The 25,083-nt window shown below is 43.0% G+C and overlaps 1 protein-coding gene across 2 annotated transcripts in view; it reads left to right on the forward strand.

The window, feature by feature from the left end:
- Positions 1 to 23,002, forward strand: part of LOC147022336 (RNA-binding protein 45-like) — a 48,822-nt gene extending 25,820 nt beyond the window's left edge. Inside the window, exons 5-10 of one of the 2 annotated variants that reach the window (XM_085893106.1) lie at positions 524 to 688; positions 856 to 994; positions 2,566 to 2,698; positions 13,508 to 13,668; positions 20,466 to 20,670; positions 22,728 to 23,002. In XM_085893106.1, the coding sequence (XP_085749232.1) occupies positions 524 to 688; positions 856 to 994; positions 2,566 to 2,698; positions 13,508 to 13,668; positions 20,466 to 20,658 (791 nt within the window). In that variant the 3' untranslated portion in view covers positions 20,659 to 20,670; positions 22,728 to 23,002. Of the gene's footprint in view, positions 1 to 502; positions 689 to 855; positions 995 to 2,565; positions 2,699 to 13,507; positions 13,669 to 20,465; positions 20,671 to 22,727 lie in introns of both variants that reach the window. The other variant, XM_085893105.1, reaches the window with a different exon arrangement.
- Positions 23,003 to 25,083: the final 2,081 nt, after the last annotated feature.

Genomic DNA, 25,083 nt, shown 5'->3' on the forward strand with positions numbered 1-25,083 from the left:
GAATGAGTATTGTGAAAAAACAGTCAGATCTGAAATCACAATGAAAAACTCCTCGAGGACATATAGAAATGAAATTTATGTACTTTTGCATGTCAGGGGACCTTTAAGGTTTGCACAATAAGTGAAAAGTGGAGTCGCAGTAGTTTGGTCATTTTGGCAAGAACAAGCGAAATGTAGAATCGACTCGTGACTGCGGTGGCTTTTCTTACAGTTGGAACACAGTAAACCTCGTTCATCGTTCATCGAGCTGTTGTTTTTTAATGACATTTATTTGTTCCAAACGACTCAATTTACAGGTGTTAGTTTGTTATCTTTTGCTCCTTTAGCACCCTTTAAAACAGTTGGGTACTGGTATTACACTGCAGAGAGATTTCTTGTGCAATAGGCATTTTAATAATGTTGCATGTGTTTTTGGTATGGCCATTATTGCATTTGTTCCCTCTTTAATTTGTGTTGCTTTTACAATACCATTCCCAGGCCATTTTGTAAATTTTATTTGCAGATGATTTTGGTTGCCATCCAGGCCCGCCATTGTCCAACCTGACATCTGATGACTCGTTGGATTTCTCGCGATGGCTCTCTGTGACCATGGATCCATGCATCACAAGAGAGCAGCTCACCGCACTTTTCGGACTAATCCCTGGACTGGATTTCTGTGATGCCCAGAAGGACGTCATCAATAGCTGCAGTAAGGCATCTTAAAGCACTTCATGATGTACTTTAATTTTTTTTGACTACTATTGATGATAAAACTCTGTTGGTTGGAGTTGCTCTTTGCTTGTTTGAAATTGGACCACGGGTTGGAATCTGTGTATGCAAACATAATAAACACAAATCTCCTGACCTTCTTTTCAGGACTTGGTTATGTCCGTTACAATAACCCAGCATCGGCTATCTATGCGAAGGAGAAACTGAACCAATTTGAGTATCCTCCGGGCTCTCCTATGATGATACATTTTGCGAAGGATGTTGAGGCTGCCACTTCTGGAGAGAAGTATGACTTGCTACCTCCGCCACCGAATGTGGACGGAGGTTGTGTTTTCACCCCTGTTTGTATGATTGTCTGTGAGCAGAATATCTCAAGTGTTGGACGGATTTGGACGAGATTTTGTGGACCGGTTGGGTGTGTGACAAGGACGAATTGATTTGACTTTGGTGATGATCTGGATCTGAGTGATTTTTTTTTTAAAGTGATTCTTCACCATTGAGAGATAGGTCCAAAACTGATATATAGCATGATATCTCAAAAAGTTGTGGACGGATTTGGGTGAAATTTAGTGGATGAGTTGGGTTGGTGACAAGAACAAGACGTATATTTTGGTTAAGGTCCGGATGCAGATGCAGATCCAGCCGACCAATGGGATATAAATCGTAAACTGTTCAGCCTGGTGGATATATGCACTCTACCAAGTACTGTTCTAGTTTTTGCATATGTTGATGGGTCACAAAATAATTTCAAATTCACTTCCAGGGAATTTGTAATAGTTTTGTGACCATGCATTGTCTCACTAAGATTGTGGGTAAGGACAACCGTGAAGTGATGACAGATTGTTGGATTTGCAATAAGGTTAATGATTTTATGTACAAATACAATGGCAAAACAATAGGTGCTATAATAATCGTGTTTTTGGAGACTTGACTATTTTTGTTGCAGAAAGTGTTACAGATTGAGAGAAGGCATCATCTGAGTCAAGCATGGCTGATAAAGGGAAATGTAATTGGTTGATGCCACTTTGACATCCTTTAACATTATAGAACTTAAGGATTCCATCAGGCTATCTTCCTCATGATTACCTCCACCACCGAAGGTGAAGGACGTTATGTTTTCACCCCCTTTCTGTCTGTTTGGTTGTTTGTCTGTTTGTCTGTGTACAGGAGATCTCAAAAAGTTGTGTCCAGATCCAGATGAAATTTTGTAGACAGGTTCGTTGTGTGACGAAAAAAAACTGATTCGATTTTGGTGAAGATGCGGATACGACTACTAGAATTTTTAAAGTGATTTTCACCATTGAGAGATAGGGTTAAAATAATATATAGCATGATATCTCAAAAAGTTGTGGACGGATTCAGAAAAAAATTGGTGGACATGTGTGTGTGACAAAGAATTGATTCGATGTTGGTGAAGATCTGAATCCGAATCTGGATACGAGAATTATTTAATCTTTAATGTGATTCTTCATCACTGAGAGATACTGCTTAAAACGATGTAGTGCTGTGTTGCATGATATTTCAAAAATGTATTGGGCCCGATATGTTCTCGTGGATCAGGCATTATGTGGAGGAGGTATGCGCTCCACCGAGTGCCCTTCTAATTATGTTTTGCATTTTTTGTGTGATGGAAGGTTGTGTTTAGGGTAAAACAATGCTTCATTATCATCTTGTCTGGTATGATGAGTAGACCTAAGAAATGGTGAAACTATTTCTGTGTACGACTTTGTCAACTTTCCACTGTTTTCAAGCCTTGTTTGCAACTTGTTTGGTTTGATTTGTTTGGAATTGAAAAAGCTCTGGATGCTTGCGGTTGTATTGCATTGTTATTTAAATGTTATGTAATCCTTCCCTTAGTCCTCTAAGGCTGATGGCGCTCCAACTTGTAACTGCACAAGTTATGGCAGAGGTGTCGTCACATTTCACCGACAGAGCTCAACCTGGACGAGGTCAAATGGTGCAACCTCAAATGATGCAATCTACACAACAGGTACACCTTTTGGAGAGAGGGAGAGGGGGAGTGTTGAATGAGGCATATGCATTGAGGGAAAGGCAAGGCAAGAATGATGGATGTATCGTGTTGAAAGAGTGTGGGGAGGGTGTGGCATTGAAAGTTATTTGATCATACAATATGGAGTTTGTATTTAAAGTTCCAGTTAAATGGTCTTGCACAGTTGTGCACTCCGAATCGCTTTCTGGGCTTGTCGTATGATTTTTGTACACTTAGACCCAAAAGAGAGAAAATGTGAGTGGATCATTGAGCTCTCAGAAAACTCAAATATTCATTTCAAAGTGACAAAACTTATCAGACACAAGGGCAGTGTGTGCAAGTATCATTTGTAAGCCAGGAATGCTGAAGGACTCTTGTGCTGGCCTACTGCCACTTTAAATTCCACAGAGCTCTCAACAAGTAGGTTTTCCCCCATCACTTGAAGAGACCATTTTAGGAGATGTTGCCATTCTGATACAAACAACAAAGCAGTGTTCAGGACAATAGGACAGTGCAAGCTTTGAGTTTTCTGCCTAAAATGATTTGCTTGCAACAATACTTGCGTGCGTACATCCTGCCCATTGGAAATGCTTCCTGTCAGTTTGACTTTGCACACACGCTGCCACATCCCGGCTATCAGACGTGCCAATCACTCACATGTCTCTTATGTTATGATATTTTTTCTTTTTTGGTTTTAGGGTGAAATACAAAAAGAGCTGTGCTCTGCAGCATTTTGCAAACAGACATGTGGGTTCCTTTCCTGCCATAGTTATTCCAGTTCCTCTTACCACGAAGTTGATGGTGGCTAAATAGTGTTTGCCAATTGCCAATTGTTTTAGAAAAACTGGCAAAGAACCCAGCCTTATGGATGGGTTAATTTCCACAACATTTATCTCTGGCATATTCTATTATGACTTGTAATTCCACCAGATGGTGTTATTTACATAGCGATAATTGTGCCCTCCCCACTCCTTTACCTTGAACCCATGGGACTACCAACTTTTTAACCATCTAAAACCCTCCCACGCACCCCTGAATACAACCATCAGTTTTCAATTCATTTGGTCCAGCTGTTCAAGAGTGTATCGAAGTCAAACACAAACAATATAGTGCACCGTAAACATTCAAAAGTGTTCTAGAATAAGTGAGGACACTTTTCCATGCTGATATAGGGGGCATCTATGCCAGTTCGATAAGGTATGGGATTACCAAACATGATGGGCACTGATGTCATCTCTGATTTTAACTTTGAAGGTCATTTTCAATGTCAAATTTGACATTTTGTCAATTATGCCTTGACAATTATCATGGTAAAGGCAGGGCCGAAGCCATCCGACCTCACCCTTAAAAAGGGGAGAGGAGGAGGAGGAGAAGAAGAAGAGGAGGAAGACAGACATGATGTAACATTTTAAATAAAACGTGCACTCAATATGATGCTTTAAAGATTGTTGCTGAAACCATTGCACACACTTGAATGGTCAAAATCCAATTACAAATCATTCCTTCAAGTCGCAAACAAACTTTAACTCGCACTTTGCTCAAAAGTGAGTGCAACGGAAATAATTAACCCGCAAGATGGCCGGGAAAGCTCTGTGGATGCGGATGGGTTCTCCGTGGGCAAATTTCCGGGGTTTGGAAGGCAAAATAAATTGAATTAAAGATCGAATTAAAAGAATGATTAACACAATGGGAGGATTACAATGAGTAATACGAGTTCAAGAGTGAATTGGAAAATATTGTCAGAATAATTTAATTCATTTACTCCTTGAAAAATTTACACTTGATTTTTGAGGCATCGTTCTCCCCCTCCCCTTCCTCGCTCTCCCCCTCTCCCCTTCCTCGCTCTCCCCTCTCCCCTTCCTTGCTCTCCCCCTCTCCCCTTCCTCGCTCTCCCCTCTCCCTTTCTACCGCTCTCCCCTCTCCCCTTCCTCGCTCTCCCCTCTCCCCTTCCTCGCTCTCCCCTCACCTTCCTGAATGCTCTCCCCCTCTCCCTCCCTACTGCATCTCCCCCTCTGAACCTCCCTACCGCTCTCCCCCTCTCCCACCCTCGCATCTCCCCCTCTCCCCTTCCTCGCTCTCCTTCCTAGCAACTCTCCTCCCCTCTCCCACTTCTCGCTGCTCCCCCTCTCCCCTTCCTCGCTGTCCCTCTCCCCTTCCTCCTGTCCCCATCTCCCCTTCCTCAGTGGTCATCTCCTCATTCTATAGACGGTCATCTCATTTACCATAAACAATCATCATTCATGGAACGGTCCTATCATGCATTCATGGACGATGTCCCTCATTCATAGGAGCAGTCCTCATTCCTGAATGTCACCCATCATTCCTGCGTCCTCCTCATTCCTCGTCTCCTCATTCATAGTGTCATAGTCATTCATTCGTCTCCTCATTCATAGATATATCATCGTGCGGAATTCGTGTCACATATCATTCGATAGATGCATCTTTGCATGGGTTCATAAAACCATGAATGACAACATCTGTCGTTTATGCATAAATGTCATTCATGAATGTCATCGTTCATGGATGGAATATTAAATGTCATTAAATGAATAAATGGACCATCTGGGCATGAATAATAAATCAATCGTTCATGAATAATGCATCGTGCATATGCATGAATAGATAATAAATCTTCATCTGTCTGATGTCATGTCATCATTAAATGTCACATCATCGAAGTAGATAAATAATGCAAATGACAAGTAAATATTAAATGTCGTCATGGATAATGCATCATGGGTCATGAATAAATAGTCGTTCATGAATAATAATCATTATGGACAATGATAATGCATGGTTTAATGGATAATGCATCGTAATCATGTGATAATAAATGTCGTTCATTGGATAATATCATCAGATCGTTGTGAATCATGTCATGTCGTTCGTGCTGCTGTCATCATGTCGTTATGAATGTCATCGAATAAAACCGTATGAATGTCATCATTCGTTTTAGTAGGAATAATCGTTCATGGATAAATGTCATCATGCATTTCATGAATATCATCGTTATGCCAAATGTCTCATCGTTCATGGAATAATGCATCATTGCGTTATGAATAATGCATCATCATAGAATGTCATCATCATGAATAATATAATCATCAATGAATAGATGTCATCATTTCATGAATATCACATTTCATGAATATCATCATCATCGCATTTCATGAACGACAGTCATCATTGTGCCATAGACGATGTCCATCATTCAGACGAAATCGGTCATCATTTCATCATGATCCTCATTAAATAAACCATCGTTCGGTCATCATCGTATAAAACAGTCCATCATTAAAACATAGACATCATCTTGTTCATGAACGGTCATCATTCATGGAACAGATCATCATCATTTCATAATATGTCGCCCTCATTCATGGAATGTCATCATTCATGAATGTCATCATCATTTCATAGATGTCATCATCATTCCTCGACAATCCGCATCATCATTCATAGTGGTCATCATTCATAGACGGTCATCATTTCATAAAACGATGTCCATCGATCCTTCATGAACAGTCCCTCATCATTCATAGTGTCACGATATCATTCATAGGACAATCCAGTCATCGCTCATAGACGTTCATCATTCATAGACAGTCCTCCATTCATAGGTGGTCCATCGTGCATGAATGTCACATGTCATTCATAGATGTCACATGTCATTACATAGAATGTCACATCATCTGGATATCAGATCATAAATGTCATCATGAATAATGTCATTCATGAATATTATGCTGTTCATGAATGTCATTCGTAGATAATGCATCTTAACGACATGAATAGATAAATGTAAAAATGTCACGTTTCATGGAATATAAATGTCATCATAGAATAATAAATGTCGTTTTATTTAATAATGTCATCATGGATAATGTCATCATGAATGTAATAATCGGTCGTATGAATGAATAATCATGTCATGCGCATCATTTAATGAATGTCAGCATCACTAAGGATAATGCATCGTGCCGTCAGATAAATATACCATGGAATGTCATCATCGTCATGGATAATCATCGTTATGGATATCAATGGTGCATTCATGGATCATCATGGTACCATGGATGATAAAATGCATTAATGGTGTCATCATCAATAAATGTCGTTACCGTTATGGATGTCATTCATGGAATGTCATTCATCAGATATCGTTAAATTCATGGATGTCATTCATGAATGTCATTCATGAATGTCGTTCATGAATATCATTTCATGAATATGCATTTCATAGATGTCATTCATGAATAATGCATCTGCCGTTTCATGGAATAATCATTCATGAATAATGCATCTTAGCGACCATGGATATCATCTTCACGTGCCATGAATGTCATCATCATGAATGTCACATCGTTGCATGGAATGTCATGTCATCATGGAATGTCAATGCGGTTCATGAAGTAAGTAAAAATCGTAGATAAATCATAGATAATGCATCATCATCATGGATGTCGCATCATCATGGATATTAATATCATCATGGATGATAAAATGAAATCGTCATGAATGTCATCAATCGTTCATGGACCGCATCGTTCATGGAATGTCGCATCATCATTCATGGATATAAATCATCGTTCATGAATGGATGATCAGTCCGTTCATGGATGTCATCATCGTTCGTGGGTGTCATCGTTTCATGAATGTCATCACGTTTCATGGATAATGCCATCATTCATGAATGTCATCATTCATGGGTCATTCATGGTAAATGTCATCATTCATGGAATGTCACATCACGTTACCATGGATAATCATCATCGTATATGGATAATGTCACATCATTTCATGGATATCGCATCGTTGTGATATAGATGCATCATTAGCGTTGGATGAATGTCATCGTTTTCATGGAATAAATGTCATCGTTCATGGATAATGCATCATCATTTAAAAATAGATCATGTCATCGTTCATGGATGTCACACATCATTAATCATGGATAAATGTCATCATCGTTACCATATCAATGTGCATCATTTTCATAGAATGCATCATTCATGGATAAAATGTCGTTATGAATGTCATCGTTTACCATGGAATGTCATCATCGTTTCATGGATGCATAAATGGGTCATGGATATCACATCATCACGGCTTATGGAATAAATGCATCATTCATGGAATAGGTCATCGTTTTTAATAGAATATGGCATCATCGGGTTTCATGGATAATGTCATCTTGCGTTCGTATATGTCGATAATGTGCATCATCGTTCATGGATAATAATATCATTCATGAATGTCAATGCATCATAGATAAAAATAAAACCATGGATGTCATCATCATTCTCATGAATATCATCATTCATCAGATGTCATCGTTATGAATGTCATCATCGTTATGGAATGTCATCATTCATGAATAGATCATCATTCGTTTAATGAATGTCACATCATTTCATGGGAATATCACACATCACATTCATAGATATCGCATGTCATCATTCATGAATGTCATCATTTCATGATATGTCATCGTTCATCAGAATAATGCATCGTTATAAATGTAATGCAAATGTCGTTAAGCATGAATAAATGTCATCATGAATGTCGCATCGTTCATGGAATGTAATGTCATCATCATGGTGCCATGGATATGTCATCATCATCGTTCATGAATGTCATTTCATGGATAATGTCGTTGTTCGGATAATGGTGTCTCATAGATTTTAATGGATAATGTAATGTCGTTGTGGATAATAAATCAATAGTTGTGAATAATAATGGGTGATGGATATCGCATATCAATGGAACAATGGATAATGTCGTTGCATCGTGAATAAATGTCGTTGCAATGAATAATGCATCGTTCATGGATGAAATGAAGGCCAAGATGGATGTCATGTCATCGTTGCATGGATAATGTCGTTAATGGATAGTGTGCATCGTTAAATGGATAAATGTCGTTTTATCAGGATAGTAAATGTCATCGATAAATAATCAAAAAATCATGAATAGTGCATTAATGGATAAATGCATCTTAGCGTTCATCGAATGTCATTCATATGGATAATCGCATCTTAGCGAATGTTGGATATTAAAAATAATGTCATCATCATGTCGTTTCCGGATATTGGATGTCATCATCGTCAAAAATCATTAAATATCATGGATATTAATAAAAATATGAATTCATGGATAGTATCAATGGAATGTCACATGGATAAATGTCATCATCGTTATGAATGTCACTCATAATGTGATCTATGGAATAATCATCATTCATGGAATGATAAATGTCATCGCTTAATGAATGTAATCGCATCATTCATGGATAATAAATGTTCATGGATAATGAATGTCGTGCATCGTTATGAATGTCATCGTTCATAGATGGACATAAATGTTCATGGATAAATGGGTCATCGTCAATGAATAAATCATCGTTCATGGAATATCATCTCATCCCCTATCGGATATCATGTCATTCATGGAATAAAATCACATCATTTCATCATCCTTCCTATCGTACATTTGATATCATCATTCATCATCTCCTATTTTACCGACTGCGAATCAACATCGACTGCAAACGGCCCCTGCCAAAGCTCTCGTCTGTGTTCGGTGAGCACCCGAAGAGCAAGAATACGGTAAATTGTTGACCTCTTTGGTGTAAAGCCTGACTGCTCTTGACGCAGGAGCTCAAACAGATGGTGGCGAACCTTATCAATAATTATCAGAGAAAAGACCTTGCCCGGCACTGAGAGCAGCATCACTCCTCCGTAGTTGTTGCATTCCTGGCGATCATCCTTCCATTTCCAGACAGGGACAACAAGGCCCCTCTTCCAGTCAGTTGGGATGATGCCTGTGTTCCAGGCAGAGAACTGCATGCAACCACACGAGTACAGCATTTGCACCACCCTTGAGAAGTTCAGCATGGATTCATCAGATCCCATCAGAATGCATATTTTTGGGCTTTTTCACCCATTTAGAAGCAGTGAACGAGTCAGTGAGTGAGTCAATCGGTGGTGAGAAAGAGCTCTTGTTATGAGCTCAAAAGAAAAATATATTCTTTGTTGGCATAAGAATTTATTTTATACACCCAAGATCTGTTCATTTATGTGAAAAGTCAAGCAGTTTTCACCAATGTCCACTTCTCATCAAGAGATGGTGCTTTATAAGTGCAATTAATAACCATTCTTGTCGATTAAAACAATATCTTTATTTTTTTGCCAATTTAAATTCCGATTGTACAATAAGAATAATGAAGGACGACGTTTATTTCGTCCATTCATCTTTTATTATAAGATAAATTAATATAAATATGAGAAAATAATTTTGAAAAATTATGAAGGTGTTTCGGAAAAAAGTCAATATTTTTGGCTTGTGATGCAAGAAGCCATTTTCGGATTGTGAAGACTTGTGTCGTGTTCGTTGGTGCAGAATGGCCTATGGACATGGCTCCTTGACCTTCCCGTCGATAAGAGAGGTCCTTGAGCCCACTGTCCAGCTTTCTTCAGAGTATAAGTGACTCCATAGCCTGGTGTTGACTTCGTGGTGAGGGTGACTGACTAGGGGTCCTAAGGTCCTGAGTTTGAGCCCCGTTGGCTGCTGAATTAATACCAGGTGGGGTTGACTCAACCTGTCATCCTTTCGAGGTCAGCAAAATGAGTACCAGTGTACTGGTAATAGATATATTGCATCAGCGGCATAGCTGCGTCCTTAACCAATTATCCAACCACCATCCAAAAGGCTGCGAGACAGAGACAGAGACAGAGACAGAGACAGAGACAGAGACAGAGACAGAGACAGAGACAGAGACAGAGACAGAGACAGAGACAGAGACAGAGACAGAGACAGAGACAGAGACAGAGACAGAGACTCCATCCTTCAGAAACATTTTCCTTTCCCCAAATCTAACGTGGCTGATTGGAAAGACTGGGTCTCGGATAGAATCCCGTCAGGAGGCCTGTGCTGGGATCTTGGGAAGAAATTAAGGCGAGACCTTATACATTTCTGCACATGGTCCTCACACCGTCGGCACGTACTGGAGCTGATACCTCATTTCACCGCATGGTCCTCATGGCATCGGCACGTGCTGGAACTGATCCATTGTTTCTCCACGTGGTCCTCACGCCGTCGGGACGGACTAGAATGGACTGGAACCGATCCCTCATTTCTCTGCGGGGCATCCAGCCAACTAGCGGGAGGACCGAGCGTGGGAGTCGATGAGTATATTTGCAAGAGCGTGCTGAGGGTTGAACTGAGTGCTTTTTAAAAAAAAAAATTTTTGTGTGAAAGAACCGAGTAATTTTGGTGAGAATCATTCACTTATTGGAAGCTGAATAGGCATGATTTCAATGTTAAAAGGGGAGAGGGAGAGAGTGTGGGACTAAGAGAAGATAGAAGGAGTGAGGGGTGGGGGGGGGAGGAAGAGAAGATGGAAGGAAGGAGTGAGTGGAGTGGGGGGGGAGGAGGAGAAGATTGAGGGAGTCATTGGGGTGGAGGTAGGAATGAGTGCCTCGAGGTTGATGGAGACCAATTGGGTGTGAAGGGAGAGGGGGAGGGGGGAGTGAGTGAAAAAAACGGTGTGTGTGTGCGTGCGTTCACACAGGTTTATGATAACAGGCTGGGGTAGTCGGTCCAGCAGGTCAGCCCGGGCAGCTCTGCTGATTGATGACCAGAGCGTCTCAAACTGATCAAGGTGGTACTGGCTGTGCCAGGCAGGCAGCGGTTCAGAAGCGAGGTATGGTTAGGTAGTTTGAATGTGGGATTGATGGAGTAGAGAGGAGTCGAGGTGGTGGAGATGAAGCAGAGAAGGAGGTTGGAAGTGCTGTGTGTGCAGGAGACCAGATTGAACGGAGATATGGTGAGGAGGTATAAGATGTTGCATGCAGGTGGGGATGGAAGGAGGAATAGCATGGAAATAATAGTATGGAAGAGATCAGCAAGCAGGTGGTCAGAGTGGAAATATGGGAGGGATGGATAGTTACGGCATGGGTCATGACACAGAGTCAAATGGTGTACGTGTGATGATGGTATACTGGCCACAAACAAGAAGAACTGGGCCAGAGAAGTAGGAATTCAGGAACACACTGGAGAGGATGATGGGAATGAAAGAGCTGGAAGTGATGCTGTGCATTGCAGGGGAATTTAACGTGCATGTGGGAGTAGCAGAGCCGGGTGAATAGGTGTTGGAATTTTGGTAAATTTGGGTGTTGAACGAGGAATAGAAAGGGTCAAGAGCTGATGGAGTTGGTTGTGAGGAATGGGATGGCCATAGCTGGTCCATTCTTTGAAAAGCTGGAAAGCCACAAAATTTCCCTGTACCAGTAGATAGCATAGAACAGAACTGGATCTGGTGGTGGAAAGGAAGTGACAGTTGTGGAAGATTAAGGTTGGAAGGCAGTGGTGGGAGAGCATGTTACCACCCAGCACAATCCTGTGATGGTACGGATGAAGAACAGGAGGGAGGTTAAGAGAAGGGGTCGTAAGATTATTAGGTGGAGGAAGTATAGGGGCAATGTTGTCGTAGAGTCCAAAAAGAGGATGAGCGCCAGGTAAGAGCAACTTTGAGAAGAAGCGGAATGTTTGGAGGGGAAGTGGAAGAAATACAAAGAGGCGTTTAGGGGAATTGCAGAAGTTTTGTGTTGAAGGACGTCAGTAAAGGATGCATCGCCTATTTTTTATCTATAAATTCACTTGTGACAGGGATTAGGATACTAAGGACATGAGGTGGGATCAAGTGGATTGTGGGAGTGAAGACTGTGGATAGAAGGAGGATAAATGAACTGAAGGAGGAGATTGGTATGTGCAGATGAGCTTGATTGGGAGATTGGTGAAATGCCAGCTGAGATGGGTTGGACACTTGTGGATGGATGAATAAAGAATGGCAAAGAGAGCGGATAGGTTGAAGGAGCCATTTCGGAGGAAAAGAGGTAGACTGCGGTTAAGATGGGAGTATTGTGTGAGGAGGGATATCACTACAGGTGGGCGGGGGAGTTGGAGAGGGGAGAGAGTCGGCTGAGGACAGGGGGAAGTAGAGGAGTGTTGTAGTCAAGGCAGGGCAGAAGCTTGGTGCCATTGGACCTCAACTCTTATAAAGGGGAAGAGGAGGAGAAGAAGATGTAATGTGATTATTTTTCAGAAATTGCTGTTATTAGATTTTCACCATCTAAGTTATGCAATGGCTTTAGCAACCCTTAAAACATATTCCATGCACTCGATCAGTGCTCAAGATCTCAGGGTCTTGAGTTTTAGCTCCTGCCGACCCATTGAAATAACACCAGGAGGGTTGACTCAGCCCGTCATCCTGAGGGTGGCAAAATTAGTCCCGGCTTACTGAAAACAGCGGGCACTGAATCGGCGCCACAGCCATGGTCCCAGCAATGATGCAACCAGCAGCCGTAGGCTGCATACAAACCGATAAATAATATCTTGTGCGTCTGTCAATGCACAATTATTTCATGTCATTTAATATTTGACCTTGAAAATGACCTACGGTATGAAATTCGAAAATGGCAACCACCCACATTCTTGGCATCTCTGCCCTATTGGTCGAGCATGGTTATTTGCTATTAACAGAGAAGTGGTTTCCTTTGCACAAAACAAGTTATTGGCAGACCTCCGAGTATGATGATGCAATACGACAATTCCCCACTTCTATGATGTTTATGGCTATCATGAAGAGAATTTCATTATTTTCTTAAGACTTGTAATATTGGCTTCTAGCAGGTGGTGCTGTTTACATAGACGTCATAGAGAGTCTATATTGTGGATGTATCAAAAATGTTAACTTCATCCAGTGATACTTAAAAAAAAAAATTCCCTTATTATTTATTCATCCATTCTTAGACCAGACACGCCAATGGAGATTTTGAGACCTCGTTCACAACCGCACGTCTCCCGCCGAAACAACCGTTGGCCCCTATGAACACACCCATGAAGGAAAGGCTCTTCGTTGTGTGCTCCTCTTCTGCACCACCACCTCCTGAAGCTCTTACAAATGCTTTCTGGTACGTTATGTCACGGCCATTCAATTATTTATGAACCTCCTCTTTATCAATCATTATTATTAATTTTGTCCAACGTCGATGCAGCTTTATTACCTCTGCCACAAAAGGAAGACTGAGGTTAATTTTGCACCCCTGTCTGTGTGTATGTATGTCTGTTTGTCTGTGTTTGTTACTTGCAAAATGGAAGATTTGTTAGCTCACCTGGAACGTAGTTCTGGGGAGCTCATGAGATTGTGCGTCATCCGTTCATCCGTCCACAAATACTTGCAACTTCTTCTTTGAAACAACACATTGGATTTCGATGAAGCTTTACCACAATGCTCATCACTATGTATGTACCAAAGTTTGTTCATGGAATTAAAAAAAAAACATGAGGCCCAAAGAGGGTTTATGGGGGTTGCCCCCCCCCTAAAATATTGGGTGGTCGCTAGACTACCATTATTCTCAAGTTTTCCGTCTGTCTGTATGTTTGTTTGTATGTAATGGACAGCTCTGGAGGCCAAAAGAGTCAACCGATTTTGATGAAACTTGACAGGTAGGTTCATACCAGGATCTAGTTGTATGCTTTTGAGCACCTTTCCTATGGACGCCACCGTTGCCTAGCAACGGGACTTTGAAATTTTTGAAAAATCCTAAAAAAATAATTTTTTCAAAAATCGGCTTCCACGCTTTTATGCGCACTATAATCAACCTCTTTGTCAAAAATTTTCAGCCCGATCCGTCAAAAACTGTATGACTAGTATGCAATTATGTAGGGACCACCCATGTCGCCTACCGGCTTGTGTATTTTCTCTCTTCTCGGAAACTGTACACAGAATTCCGATGACGCTTTACCATAGCCTTCATCACCCTTGATGTATCAAAAATTGTTCATGATATTAAAAAAAATTGAGGTCTGAGGGGGTTTACGGTGGGGGGAGGGGGGGTTAAATAACATGGTAAGTAATGCAAGTACTCATCGAGTGCGCGATTCCCCAATAAGGTGACCATGTGTCCTGAGTTAAACGGTTGTCAGACGGAGGACGCTGGGTCACGTGGTCAAGAGATCTCGTTGTTGGCATTTGCGGTTGATTAGCGTCCTGCCGCAACACATTATTTGTGTGCAACAGCCTACGATTCCCGATGAGGCCGGAGAAGAACCGGGGACAGCCCCTCCCTCGTAGTTCCCCCACAATCCAAGGGGCCGCAACTGTGTGTGTGTGTGTGTGTGTGTGTGTGTGTGTGTGTGCGTGTGCGTGTGCGTGTGCGTGTGCGTGTGCGTGTGCGTGTGCGTGTGCGTGTGCGTGCGCGTGCGTGCGTGCGTGCGTGCGTGCGTGTGCGCGTGCGTGCGTGCGTGCGTTTAATTTTTTTTACGAAAAAGAAAGCACTTCCAACCAAAGGTAAACGAGATTTGAACAATAAGCAAGAACAGACCTGGTCTCGGGTTACGTTTTACCCGCTTCATTGCAGGCTTCCTCAGGCCAATAGATCTCGAGCCTCGGCACGTGTCGAGTTTTTATTCCGGTACGACTGCTCTGGGTGAAATGAAGGAGTGCTTTTTTATTTCATTTTACAAACCTCAAGGTGTTGGATGAGCTCAAGCATGCTCGATTGATTGTAACATTCAAACGATTAGAAAATGGCTCGTCAGAGTAACCATCTAACACCCGAGGATGTTGCTGTCTTGCTGGAGATGTGTCTGAATAGCATGACCTTCATCTATGATGGTGCAAACTATCAACAAATATTTGGCACAGCTATGGTTTCACTGGTTTCTGCTGTTTTGGCTAATTTTCTGATGGAGGAACTTGAACAAAAGATATTTGAGTTGGCTCCCACAATACTGGAACAGGTATGTGAATGACACTTTCACCATTGTGCATACAAACATGATGGACCACCTTCTGGGGCAACTTGGCTTGGTATTCCCAGCATTAACTTCACAACTGAAATTGAAAAAGAAAGCAAACTGGCATTTTTGGATGTGAAGGTTCACCGTAAGCCTGACGGCTCCCTAAAGACTTAGGTCTACAGGAAAGCAACCCATGCCAGCAGATGACTGGATTTTAACTCCTGCAACCCAATCTCCTGTAAATGCAGTGTAGCACGGACCTTGGCAGCTTGGGCATGGACGCCGTCATCTTCCAAAGCCGAAGCAATTCTCGAAATCAGATTAGTTATAGGAGTCCTGCTCGAAAATAAATTGCAACCGCAAAGGGATACAGGTCAGGTCAGGTATGGGAGCATGTGCCAGAACAGCGCGTCGCTGCATCCACTTTCTGCCGGTACTCCAGGGGCCTCCGTCTGGCCATCCCCCAGGCAGATGCCAGGCCCATCCCCATCTCCTTGAGATGATGGTCAACCTGCTGCAACCATGAGGCACGTGGTCGGCCCACTGGCCTCCTCCACTCATGAGACTCCCTCGCTGAGAGAATCTGGTGAGCAGGATCAGCGTCAGGAAAACGAGCCACATGTCCATACAGCCGCAGCTGACGCTCACGGACTATGCAGGTAACAAATCTCATCCGAGTCTCTCTCAGCAACCGCTCGTTGGACACAAAATCCGACCAGCGATAGCCAAGGATTCTCCGAAGAGACCTGGTACCAAAGGAATTAAGTCTCCGTCTCAGATCCTTGGTCAAAGTCCAAGTCTCGCACCCATAGAGCAAGACTGGAAGTACCAAGTACCTGAAGACTCGGACTTTCGTCCTCCCGCACAGGTACCGGCAGCGCCACACCCCATGATCCAGTGAATCCATGACTCCCCAGGCCCGACCCAGACGTCTATTGACCTCCGGCTCACAACCTGCGGAGACATGAATATCACTGCCAAGGTAAGTGAATCTATCCACGACCTCAACATCCTCACCACAAACAGACACAGACAGGACAGCAGCATCCAAGATGTCACCGAAAGCCTGGATCTTTGTTTTGACCCAAGAAATCCGTAATCCCAACGGCTCCGACTCCTCATTCAGCACCTCGAGGGCCCCCAAGAGGATGTCTAAAGTCTCCGCAAAGATGACTGCATCATCTGCAAAATCAAGGTCCGAGATCTTGACATTGCCAAACGATGCACCGCAACTTGATCGCTCCGACATCCTCCCAAAAATCCAGTCCATACAAGTGCTGAAAAGTGTGGGGGCAAGTACACATCCCTGACGAACTCCAGTAACAACTGGAAATAAGTCAGAGGCGGTACCACCACACTTCACAGCACTCTCAGTACCAGAGTAGAGTTCAGACATCAGATCGATCAGTTTCGGTGGCACCCCACGAAGACCAAGAATCCTCCAGAGGACATCCCGATTCACTGAATCGAACGCTTTACAGAGATCAACATAGGCTGCAAGCAGCCCCTGCCGAAACTCTCGTCTGCGTTCAGTGAGGACACGAAGAGCAAGGATACGGTCAATCGTTGACCTCTTTGGTGTAAAGCCTGACTGCTCTGGACGCTGGTGCTCAAGCAGATGGTGGCGAACCCTATCAAGAATTATCCGAGCAAAGACCTTGCCCGGCACTGAGAGCAGCGTCACCCCTCGGTAGTTGTTGCAGTCTTGGCGATCACCCTTCCCTTTCCAGAGAGGGACAACAAGGCCCCTCTTCCAGTCAGTTGGGATGATGCCTGTGTTCCAGGCAGAGCACAAAACTGCATGCAACGACGCGAGTGCAGCATTTCCACCAGCCTTGAGAAGTTCAGCATGGATGCCACAGATCCCTGGAGCTTTGCCCCGTTTCAACTGGTTCACCGCAGCCCGTGTTTCCACAAGCGATGGTGGACCACAGTTGATTCGAGGGTCAGCAACAGGGATTGTAACACCCTTGACGTCCAACTCGACAGCTGGGGGATCAGCCTGGTACAACCGCTCAAAGTAACCGGCCCAGCGGGCCTTCACTTCAGACTCCTCTGTCAAGAGCCTACCACTCTCTGCTCGAACTGCAGTGCTCCGAGGGATGGGCTTGGATGAACGTAATGCGCGAATTCCCCTGTAAGCGGGACGAGAATCACCTGTCCACAGGTGATGCTCTACCCCCTCACAGATTCCTCGCACATAGGCCTCCTTGTCCACCCTCAGTGCACGTACAGTTTTACGCCTCAGCTCCCTGAACAGCTCAGCTCTGCCATTCAGCCTGGCCCTGCGACTCTGGTCAATGGTATCCAGTGTCCCTTGAGAGACAAAATTCTTCTTTGCCCTGCGGTGAACTCCAAGGCATCCACCGGCAACATCAAGGACGGTGGTCTTGAAGGTGCTCCACAACTCTTCAGGACCCCCCAAAGCACCCAGACCCCCCAAGTGTCCACTCAGCCTGTTCGCAAACTCCTCAGCTACTCTCTCATCCCTGAGCTTGGCAACATCCAGCCTAGGCTGGGATGGTACCATTCTCCAGGATTTAAGGTGCAGCTTTAGAGTTGCTGCAACAAGCCTGTGGTCAGTATTGAGGAACTGAGCACTCCGGTGGACCCTGCAGTTCTGGATCATCCTCCAACGACCGTCAATGAGGACATGGTCAATCTCCTTTGCCACACCGCCAGCGTTGGAATACCAAGTCCAGCGATGAGCTTGCGGGCGCTGAAACCATGAACCAGCCACCCTAAGTCCATGACTTCTTGCAAAGTCAAGGAACTTAGTGCTATTCTGGTTCATAGTTCCTGACCCATGGGGACCAACACACACCTCATAACCATCCCTATCAGTTCCAGTCGATGCATTGAAATCCCCCAAGACTAGAAGTGTATCTCGTCTGGGGCACTGATCAACCACAGACTCGAGTGTGGCGTAGAATGCATCCTTCACGGTAAGATCACTCGCCTCAGTCGGAGCATAAATAGAGACCAGGGAAATGACACCTAAGGAGTGACGAATCCTTAATCTCATAATACGCTCGTTGACCGGTGTTACCTCAATTATCATTGGGGTCAGCTTATTGGACACAGCTACAGCAACTCCTTGAGTATGGTAACCATCAGAGCGACCAGACCAATAGTAGGTGTAACCACCCACCATTATCTCGCCGCAATCCGGTCTCCGAAACTCAGAGAGAGCTGCAATCCCGATGTCCAAACGCTTGAGCTCAGATGATAACAGAGACAGGTGATCATCCTCTCTTAGGGATAGGACATTCCAGGCACCCACCCGAAGGGACCGCCTCAGGTTAACCCAAGGAGACCGCCGTCTGGTGGACGACACCTCAGCACCACTCCGACACACTCTCCCGCAATCTGACCCAGGGATGTTACCCTGTGGTTTCCCTCCTATCAAAGATTGGGGGTCCCGAAGGCTTTGCCCCAATCCCATCATCCGGTGAGCTGCCCTGCGAAGGGAAGCTGCACAGGAGGTACTCCCACGGAGTGGGTTTTCAGATTTTTTTGCGTTTTTGCGTTTTGCGGAATGAAGCGTTTTACGGTGGCTGGAGTGCAAATCCTGCCACCAACCTCCTAATAAGAAGTAACCCAACTGCAGGAGGACGTCCGCAGACACAGTTGGGCACTAGATATGGATGGCCGTTGGCTCACAAGGAGCTCCTCCGCCCTTAGACAGGTTTTGTTTTTAATCCTGCTGGGTGTCCATATCCAAACACCCTCCTCACCAGAAAACCTGGTGGGGGAGACGGTTTAGTCGCCGACAACCCGACCATGGAACAGGTTAGTACAGGTTTACATGGTACCTGTAGCAGGTCACAGATCGAACCTGACCTGACAAAACCCCACCTGACAAGGGATACACCCCACCTTGAAAGAACCAAAATGGACAGAACAAAAGGAGCCAGACATACTTGGGCACTGTGTATTGCCATACTACCCAGGCATTTATGAAAGGATTGGCAGGATAGTACGCAGCGCATGGATTGATGTAGCCTGCAAGCCTCTATGCACCATCTGTAATGTAATGTCAAAACTTAAGGGCACAATACCAGCTGGTGATAAATCTGGAGTCGTTTACTATTCATCATGCAAAGACTGTGACCAATTTTACGTTGGTGAAACTGGAAGAAATTTAAAACAAATGCCAGATGAACATGATCGAGCAATTCAATTTGGAAAGATGACACAGTCAGTCATGGCATGTCATTGCCTACAATCTGGCTACAAATTTAACTTTGATGGGACCCGTGTCCTAGACATGACGTACAACAAACGACAAGTTGATACTGGAAGCACGACACTTGAAGAGCTGAGAGTGTGGTCCATCTGGCGAGATGGTCGACATACCCACACAAGACACACCTCTGATACGAATGGTGAAAACTGGATGGTGCAACCAGCTGCATAAGGTGAGCAACAACACTACCTCAAACACCATATCCATGTGTGTACAACACCCAAGGAGAACCCCAACAACCACACAACCCACACCTCATCACGTCCAACTCGGACACGAAACCAGGCATGTTCATGCCCTGGAAACAAAAACAAGTGCACATGCTGAATTGCACCACACACAACAAAAAGACCCTTTAGACCTTGAAGATGCACAAGACCACCCAAGCCCCTGCCCCAGACCCATAAGAACCCTTAGGCATAATCTAAAGCGTTTGCATATGTCATGCAAGTTATATCTGGTTGTCCGACTGAGCACAGCAGCTCATTCTTATGTACCTCCTTATTCTGTGAGTACTGAGCTTCTAATATTCCTGTAAATTTTCCAAGTTTGTTGTTCATTTCTTTTGAATAAATGTTTTGCAAGAACGTTACATTTTGATTTGGATACATTGATCAAGGCTTATGTGTGCAGTGCAACTGTTGAACATGTGCAAAAAATTATAAATTTAGAAACTAATGCAGTCTTACGTTATGTACGTATTTCTTGTTGTTGCAGCCGGTTTGGTAATCTCATTGAGATATACATGCTGCCCAGCAAGTCATACGGCTACGCGAAGTATGCTGACGAGTCGAGTGCCAAAGCTGCCATAGAGGCACTGCATGGGCAAGAGGTTTGTGGCGTAAGGTTGAAGGTGTTACCAGCTGACCCTCCCAAGGAGGAGGCACGGAAAAGGAAACACACCGTTTGACCTGCTGTGCAGGTAAGTAATTTTTTTGTTAACATTTGTTCTTTTTGTTGTTGCATGTGATGAATATGCTAATTGCTGTAACTGATTACTCCAGTTCTCCAGGTTTTTTTTTTTTAAATAACTTGGCATTATTACTGTTCCACCTTGGTTACCCTATTTGGAGTTTTGGCCAAAAATATTGGCACCCTTGCACTTTTTTCAAATAACTCACAATTTTCTCCAAAAATAAGTTGAAATTGACAAAAGTATTTTGTCTCCACAATTCTTTATTTCACTGTTTATATTACAGAACCTTTGTTGTTGATTCAGAACTTAATATATCCTTTTAAATCAGAAAATAAAAATAAATGGCATTGACAAAATTATTGACACCCTCAACTTGATATTTGGAAACACACAGCCTGTGGACAAAATACCTGCAGTGAAGCACTTCCTATAGCCATGAATGAGCTTCCTACACCTCTTCATTGGCAGTTTGTCCCACTCTTCTTGTGAAAACTGCTCCAGTTCTCCCAGATTTGAAGGGTGCCTTCTCCCAACTGCTGTTTTCAGATCTTCCAACAGATGTTCAATGGGATTTAGATCTGGACTCATTGCTGGCCACTTCAGAACAGTCCAGCATTTTGTCTTGCACCATTCCTGGGTGCTTTATGAAGTGTGTTTGGTGTTATTGTCCTGCTGCACGACCCATGACCTTTTACGGAGACCCAGCTTTCTGACACTGGGTCGAACATTGCGCTGCAAAATGCCTTGGGAATCTCTTGATTTAATGATGCCACGCACACATTCAAGATACCCAGTGGCAGAGGCAGCATAGGAACCCCAAAACATCACTGAACCTCCTCCATGTTTGACTGTAGGGAAGGTGTTCTCTTCTTTGAAAGCTTCATTTTGTTTTCTGTAAATGCAGAGATGATGTGCTTTACCAAAAAGCTCTAATTTGTTCTCATCTGTCCACAGGACATTCTCCCAGAAGGATTTTGGCTTCTTCAGGTGCGTTTTGGCAAACTCCAGTCAGGCTTTCTTATGTGTCTCTCTCAGCAGTGGGGTCCTCCTGAGTCTCCTACTGTAGAACCCCCTTTCATCGAGTTGGTGACTGATGGTGTGAGTTGAAACTGTCGTACCTTGTGTCTGAAGGTCAGCTTGAATCTGTTTGGCAGTTGATCGAGGTGCTTTCTCCACCATTCGAACAATCCGTCGCTGTAATCTTCGATCAAGTTTTCTCTTGCGGCCACATCCAAGGAGGTTGGCTACAGGACCATGGGTCTTAAATTTCCTGATAACATTGTGTACACAGGAACGTCAAGGTCTTTGGAGATGGACTTGTAACCTTGAGATTGTCCATGCTTGGCTACAATCTTGTGTCTGACCTCCTCAGACAATTCTCTGATTTTCTTTCTTTTCTCCATGTTCATTGTGGTACACAGTGACACACAACAGCAGAATGACTCCTTTTCTCTATTTAAACTGGTTGAATGAGTGGTTTTCATATTGCAGGCACCTCAACTCACCGTAGGTGAGTTCATTTCCAAAGTAAAGGAGAATCACCTGCTTCACATCGAATTATTTCAAACAACTTCTAAAACGTGCCAATAATATTGTCCGGGCCATTTTAGGATTGCTGTTTGCAATAAGCTCAGATTTAGAAATTTTTTCCGGCTTTTTTTGGTTTGTTTCACTGCAAACCAAAGAAATACATTTGTGGATACCAAAATATGTTTTACTTTCAATAATTTCCTGGAAGAAATGGTGCATTATTGAAAAAAGTGCAAGGGTGCCAATACTTTTTGGCTACGACTGTATGGTGATGGCAAGTTTATTTTCTCGAAATTGTTTTTCAAATTCTTATTGGCTGATGGATTTTGAGAGGAAAAAAAACTTTTGTCTGATCTGGTAGACATTGTTGTGTCTTCTATTTACACTCCAATGCTGTATCTCATTTTGAGGATTTACCAAGAATGATGAGCAGCTAAACCCACCGGAAGGAAATTGCACAATGTTTTCTCATTATTTATCAAACAGTGGAAGATGAAGGAAACTACTAACAATGATTCCTCCTGTCTTCACAGTGAGCACAATTGATTTCTGACACCCGTGACGGTGATAACTGAAAAAGGAGACTATTACAGACGTCTACGGTGACTGCATCGCACGGGACGCTGACGTGACTCCATGTGACCTAATCCAGCTGGTGTGGACGCTTACCCATCCATGATAACCACATCACACTGTTTGTTTTCCCCTTGCCCCATATGCAGTACCAACGGAATTATGGTGATTAGACTGGTGTTTATCTAATACCCGTTGTCATTTTTTTCATTGTATTAAATATTTCTGTTGTAAACCTTTGTGATGTCGTAATGTAATTGTACAAATAGTTCTGTCAATAAACACTTTGCATACAGTCAAGGCTCCTGGAAGAGCTAGAACACCGAACGGATCGGGACAAAAGGAACGCGGGAGAGAGGAGAAGAGAAGGGGGATACAAACAGCTGAGTTGAAGGAAAAAAATTTGAGGGAGACTTGGACAAAACGATTGGGTGTGGGGGGAATGAGGGGTTGAGGAGGATGCATGGGGTGTGCAAAATGGACACAAAAGGAAACACTTCCACAAATTGCAGAAAAAATTCCCCGAAACTTAGCGACCATCCTAATATTGTGCTAATTAATTTATTTGCTCTTACCCTCCAATTGCTCAATGATATTATGGAATGAAAAGTGTTTTGATTACACTTGTCAAAGGAGAGGGTATTTCATTTGGGTCCATTTGTTTGTGTGTTCTCACAGAACGTGAGTGTTTTTCTCTGCAAACGCTTGTCGGATTGACAGGAAAGTTTCACCATAAGTGACTACTCATATATAATGTTTTAATGATATTTATGATGTCATAGGTCATGTGGTTTGGCAGCCATGTTGGAAAAAAAGGAAAAAATTTGGATCTCTATCTGCGAAAACTGCACCAAGGAAACGATTGAAATTTGGCACACGGCAAGTACTCTGCATGGGGAATGTGTGATTTTTGTGTCATCTCATAGGTGCCTTCGTTGTGTCAAAATGGCACACAGAACGCTACATCCGATCAGTATGGAAGTTTGAGGGTCATCTTGGAATAAATTGGTCTGGGGGGGGGGGGGGGAACTGACGTCATATTGGTCATGTGGTTCGGCAGCGACATATATATATATATATATATATATATATATATATATATATATATATATATATATATATATATATATATATATATATATATATATATATATATATATATATATATATATATATATATATATATATATATATATATATATATATATATATATATATATATATATATATATATATATATATATATATATATATATATATATATATATATATATATATATATATATATATATATATATATATATATGTATATATATATATATATATATATATGTATATATATATATATATGTATATATATATATATATATATATATATATATATATATATATATATATATATATATATATATATATATATATATATATATATATATATACCAAGTCATAACACCAGGGGGTCGACTCAGCCTGTCATCCTTCCGAGGTCGGCGAAATGAGTACCAGTGTACTGGGCCGGTGTATACCCCGGTTAAAATAGGTGTACCAGATCCCTGTGTCGTAAGAGGTGACCAGGGTTGCGTCAGGAAGGGCATCCGGTGTAAAACATGTGCCAAATCACTATGCGGCTCATATGGATGATCCGCTGTGGCGACCCCTAACGGGAGCAGCCGAAAGAAGAAGAAGAAGAGGAGAAGATATATATATATATATATTGTTGCGAATTCGCGCCCGCTGGCGTACGATCGGCCGCTCGACTCGAATGGCGGCCGCCTCGCCCACCGGAATGGACAATTCCGTCGTGACCCTCTCGGAACAACACCGGGAGCCAGTCACGGGTGGGGGTTTAACCCCACCACGACCGTACCAATTGCCCATCCGCGCAAGATAGGGTTGCTCGCCAAATTCGATCTACCTAAGTACCTGCGTGGATGGTCGACCGGGCGATCGTACCTCGCCGCAGGCCAACTCCAGACACGAACCGCTTAAGCGGTCCGTTCCGTGCTATCGGGATAACCGAGCGGTGTTATCGTCAGCCTCGACGGTTCCGATTAATTATCGGGCATTTTAAGCCCACTACGAACCCTTTTACGTGAAGCAGGATGGAGGGTCAATAAAGAAAAGACGAAGCGAAACGGGAAAACAGTTCACACAATGTACATTTATTACGTGACACACGGAAAGCACACATATACAGCCAAACAGTCAGAATGCACCTATATCAGGAAAACAAAAACGACGCAGAGTTACAACCGAATACGCGTACACACGGCAACACTTATCCAGTTCCACTTTACAAGACACGGCGCCGACACA

The sequence above is a fragment of the Eptatretus burgeri genome, chromosome 8 (assembly GCF_056783735.1).
Source record: "Eptatretus burgeri isolate ZD-2024b chromosome 8, Ebu_testis_v1, whole genome shotgun sequence".
Classification (NCBI taxonomy): domain Eukaryota; kingdom Metazoa; phylum Chordata; class Myxini; order Myxiniformes; family Myxinidae; genus Eptatretus; species Eptatretus burgeri.